The sequence below is a fragment of the Adiantum capillus-veneris genome, chromosome 30 (assembly GCF_014529385.1).
Source record: "Adiantum capillus-veneris isolate H3 chromosome 30, ASM1452938v2, whole genome shotgun sequence".
In the NCBI taxonomy this organism is placed as follows: Eukaryota; Viridiplantae; Streptophyta; class Polypodiopsida; order Polypodiales; family Pteridaceae; genus Adiantum; species Adiantum capillus-veneris.
The window spans coordinates 83,881,796-83,886,808 of record NC_140960.1 but is presented as its reverse complement, the minus strand read 5'-3'; the positions used below and the strand labels follow the sequence as shown (position 1 = coordinate 83,886,808).

Here is a 5,013-nt window from a genome sequence, read left to right as displayed (position 1 = left end):
TTGCTATGGATTTTTCCAAGCACACTATGTTTTTGGAGATGATCTTAGGATGTCCTTTCATGAGGGAAGCAAAAATGGCGGATGACTGGTCTAAAAACCATGTCTACCTGCAGTTCTAGGACTCTGTCATTCGAGTTGATCTTGTAATCGGTCGAGCACATCCTCTAGAAAACAAATTTATAACTGATCATAGATCTGACACCACAGTTCACTCGACCCCATTGAAATATTGTTACACGTGTAAAATGGACATTGATGTTGGGAAACATTCCCCTTATATGGATGTTCGACCTGGGATGATTGAGTGTCACAATGTGGATTGGGTCCACCTAGCAGCAACCATAGGCACTTGGTTCGTGGGAAGGGAAAGATCACAGAATACTATACACCTGATCCGGAGCTAGTTTGGGTACCCAAGTAAAAAAGGCTTGTTTTGCTCAGCTCCAACATAGAAAAAACAAATGAAGCTTCTTGCTCTTCATGTAGTTCATATACGGAAATACAAGCTTCGACACAACCTCCAACTACCATTGTACATATCCATACAAACAAGAAAGAATTTTCACCTCCCATTGTAAGTTAACCACCTACAACAACATTGCAAATAAAATCATGGAAGAGTACCTTACCACCATTGCAACTAGATGAAACGCCTAGGGTGGTCGAAAACATCGGTCAAAGCCTTCACCCATAACAACTTGGAACAATTGGTTTCAAAAGGTGGCGACATCGTTCCAAAAGGTACGATCTACCAAGGAAGGGGGGAGTGTTTGCTGACATCCATCATTCACTTGCTCCCCTCTTAACCTTCCTCCCTAGCCTCTCAATCTCCTAATCTTAGGGAATGTATATAAATAGCCCTATACTCAAGAAAACAAAAATAGAAAAGTACAAGAGCAAGAGCCACCAAACAAAAAACTGGAAACCTACAAATTCATAATAACACATTATGCACAAAGACACGACCTTTTGACATGACCCTTATAATATTTTCACTCTAGTCAGCATATATCTGTGTGTACAGATATGGCTAGTACGCTAGAGTCATCCACTCCTACCTTGGGTGAGAGTTTACTTTTCACAAGTGTTTCACATAGTCTACCCAGTGCTTGCCTGTGAATGAGATTTGGTAGATACCCTAGCATGTGAAAAGAATTTTGAGGAATTGGAATGGCTGATACATCTCTTCACCACGACCGATCCCTAGTTAGTAGAGAAAGTCTCTCCAATTTCACAAGCTTACCCTTTTGACCAAGATGACTATAGATGCCTAGTGACGTTCTTAGTGAACATTTGTGCCTCTAATGATGAGAAGGAGCTACATGATTACACGGATGGCACGTATGGTCTCGCACATAATTGCTTTGTTTTTCTCGATGATGACAAGGATAGGGGTTTAGACCTAGGGCTACCCTCCCATCTATTCAATATCCTATTCCCTTGAATCTCTAGGGGGGTGAAAATAATTAGGTTAGGGTTCATTATGTTGTTTGATTGTGTTCAACAAAGGTTGGTGCCTCTTCCCACTGATGTGCCTCCTAGAGGTATTCCTTGTGTTTTCTAGTGTGGACATGAACGTATTGTAGTTGTTGGGGTTTTGAATCTTTTTCTAATTCACTCTTCGAATCGAGCGTTGTTGACTGAGATATTGCTGAGCCGGTTATTTGCTAAGTCTGATTATTACTAACTCTGAATATTGCTGACTCTAAATATTACTGAGTCTAATATTTGGTCAGTCAGATATTTGCTAAGTCTGATTATTTGCTGACTCTGAATATTGCTGAGTTGGATTATTTGCCGAATATTGTTGGGTCAGAATATTGCTGGATCTGAACATTTGCTGGGTCGAAATATTACTAGGTCGCATTCTTGCTAGGTCGGATTTTGATTAGTTTGATATTTTATGCCAAGAACAATTTTGGGTTGGACATTTATAACTATCAGTTAGCACTTGTATTGGGACGAGTTCTATGTAGGAGAATGCAAGACAATCTTTAGCCATGGTGTTCTTTGCTCTTTCTTATCTTTTCTCTATGCTCTGTTTGTTGACTCTGAAGTTATCTGAATGTGTCTTTTGCTAAGTATGTTCATGAAGTGAGTATATATTCTTTGTTTGAGAGCATGTGTGTAGAGAGAGATTCTTGTGTTGATGAACCCCAACACATTTGGCGATCCCACTGGGCCATTGAAGGTTTCACCAACACATTTGGTGAATCTACTGCAATTGTTTGTGTGTTGTGTCTGACATTCTTTTTTGTTGATTACCTATTGTAATGGTATGTCTACTGGGTTTGATTACCTTCTTTGTTAGCATTCTAGGTCGGTGTTTGTGTTTCACAAGAGTGATGATGCTATAAAAGAACCTATCCTGAAGGAGAAATTGTTAGACCGAGGAGCGAAAATTCAAGAGTACCAAAAATGATGGATTTGTTGTAGATTCAAAATTTAGATTTTGTTGCTATAAGTGCTGCAGATTCAGGTTGCATAGATTCAGCAAGGTGTTGCAGATTCAGGTTGCACAAATTCAGCAAGGTGCTATAGATTCAGGCTGCAAACATTCAATAAGGTGCTGCAGATTCAGACTGTCAAAATGGAAAAAATTGGATGATTTTGCAAAGATAAAAGACAATTTCTTGAAATCAGACAGATAAATCTGATGTTGAATTTGATGTTGATAATCGGATCTATCAAATCAAACAAGCTCACGAATGGTATCTTTTACTGAATTTTTCCAAACATATAAATACATCACTAAACTAAAATATCCTAATCAATTTAAGCAACCAATTAAATAGACTATGCGGATCCTGGTACAGCATCCGTGGCTCTTTGTTTAGCAAATTTAATGGGTCTCGGATTGGTGTGGTACATCGATCTTGAGGGCTAAACATGATTGTTATATTTTAATGAAGTGAATGTTATGGGGGGTAAAAGGAAGAAAGACAAATGTGAGGTTTGCATGAGTAAGAAGCATGAGGTGGATGATTATCCGTGTGTAGTTGATGAGTGCTCAAAGAGAGATGCTTGTAGGAAGTGGTGCATGGTGGATTTGTGCACAGAACTTCATAACATTAGCCGCAAATTGCAAAAGGCAACTTCCCATAACAAAATGGAAAGAGCCTTAAAGAAGTTAGATGATTTTGAAGATGAATTGGAGAATGCATATGAATGGCTAGATGATCATAAAGGGGATAGGCGAAAATCATGTTCTAGTAAAAAGAAGGTTTTCAAGTTGCAAAAAGCATGTGAAAAGCTGAGGGGTACATATGAGAATGAGCTTGAAGGGGATTCGAGTGATGATGACGGTTATGGATGGAGAATGGGTCATGTAATCCACCAAGTAGGGATACCAAAGATGGAGGAGAAGGAGGTGCAAAAGGAGGTTGGCCAAAAGAGCCTAGAAGAGCCCCTAGATACCTCTAACCTACCACTAGAGTATACCCATGAAGTGGAAGAGGAAGATCCATTGCTTACACTTATGTTGTTTGCATATGGAAAATGTTGTTACCCTGTTTCTGAGGAGAAGCATGTCACACATAACCATGATGTTGTTCATGTTATTCAAAGCCCGCTTGAAGAGGTGAATAGTAAGATGAATGCAGAGGAGGAATTGCTGGAAATCAGATTTACTGAGGAGGAATTTCTGAAAACCATATCAGTTCAGGAGGAGTCTCCACCAAAAAGATCCTTGTTGCATATGAAAGTGCTGCAAAAAGGTTCTGAAGGAACAGTAAAGGAGTTTACTGACACTGATTTTGATGATTGACAAGTTCATACGAAAAATCAGACCACTATGTCAGATGTATTGGATGATCAAGCGAATCAAAATTTTGGTTTTGAATGTTTAGAAGGACAGATTTTGATGTCGCAGGTCGATATCAAGCAAGGATATGCTTCGGTTGTAGATAATTGGAAGAAGCATATCAATTGTTGTTCCAATCTAAATAGGGATGAATCAGAAAAAGGTCTCACAGACTAGATTAAGCATGAAGAATGTCAAGTGCAAGTCTTTGAGGAGTATAAAACGGGTTTAACAAGTTTTGTGGAGCATGCAATGATGTTTGAAATGCAAAATGATGAAACTGCAATGGATGTGCATTTTGAAATTGATGTGGGACAAGTTGTTCTTAATCCAAACATACTTTTATTGGAAGATGCATTTTTTAAAGCTGATGAGATAGTAGAAGTAGATTCTTACAGGATGGACCGTCAGATATGGATCGTGGATTGTTAGAATTTAAAATTTTATGTGCTACAGATTTTGGAGTTGCAAACTAAGCAAAGAAGAATACATTACAGGAATGTTCAGGTGGACTTTACAATTGGATTAGGTGGAATGTGCCTTTTATAGGACGATGATCTGATATTGAAAGATATGGAGGATGCTCTAACTTTGAAAATTTGGAGTTGGAAAATTTTCAATGGAATGACAGAAAGTTCACAATGCAAAAAGGTAGCAATACATTAGATCCATCAACAATGGAAAGTCAATCAGTTGCGGCAGTGGGTATCTCAAAAAATCTACAGAGGAGCATTTTATAAATAGAAAGGCAGTGGATACTCAGAATTTTTATGAGGATGTTCCGTTGGAGTTTGTATGGAAATTTTTTACCAAGTTGAAATTGTTTCCTACACTTCATCTTTGGAGTAGAGGATTTCTCATTGAATTTTGGTTCCATACGTTTATTTTGTATGATCTGATTTGGATGTATTTGTATTTGAGAGGTTCCCAACCTTGGCATGTTGTCGAAAAGTGGAGTACAATGATATGGGATTGCACATGTAAGGTGGAAAAAAATTTAAATTATGAAGTGACATCAAAACAAGGACATGTTTTTGCAAAGGACAATGGAATGGTTGTCAAGATGTTTGCAGATGTGCAAGAGTACATCAGTATGCAGCAAATTCAGCTAGAGACTCAAATGCAGCAGGTAGAAAATTATGGTGTATCTAGAGTTTTGCTGCAGAAGCAAACTCAGTTAATCGATAATCTGAAATCAAAGATGGAATCTA

General features: G+C 38.3%; 1 protein-coding gene across 1 annotated transcript; it reads left to right on the top strand.

The window, feature by feature from the left end:
• The first annotated feature begins 3,109 nt into the window (after positions 1-3,109).
• On the top strand, positions 3,110-3,766 carry LOC147418317 (uncharacterized). Its single transcript, XM_086507095.1, has one exon. It carries the CDS (start codon positions 3,110-3,112, stop codon positions 3,764-3,766), a length of 657 nt encoding a protein of 218 aa, XP_086363221.1.
• Positions 3,767-5,013: the final 1,247 nt, after the last annotated feature.

What these genes read in the sequence shown, in the direction of transcription:
- LOC147418317 (XM_086507095.1), top strand. Translation starts at nt 3,110, where the DNA reads ATGGAAAGAGCCTTAAAGAAGTTAGATGATTTTGAAGATGAATTGGAG.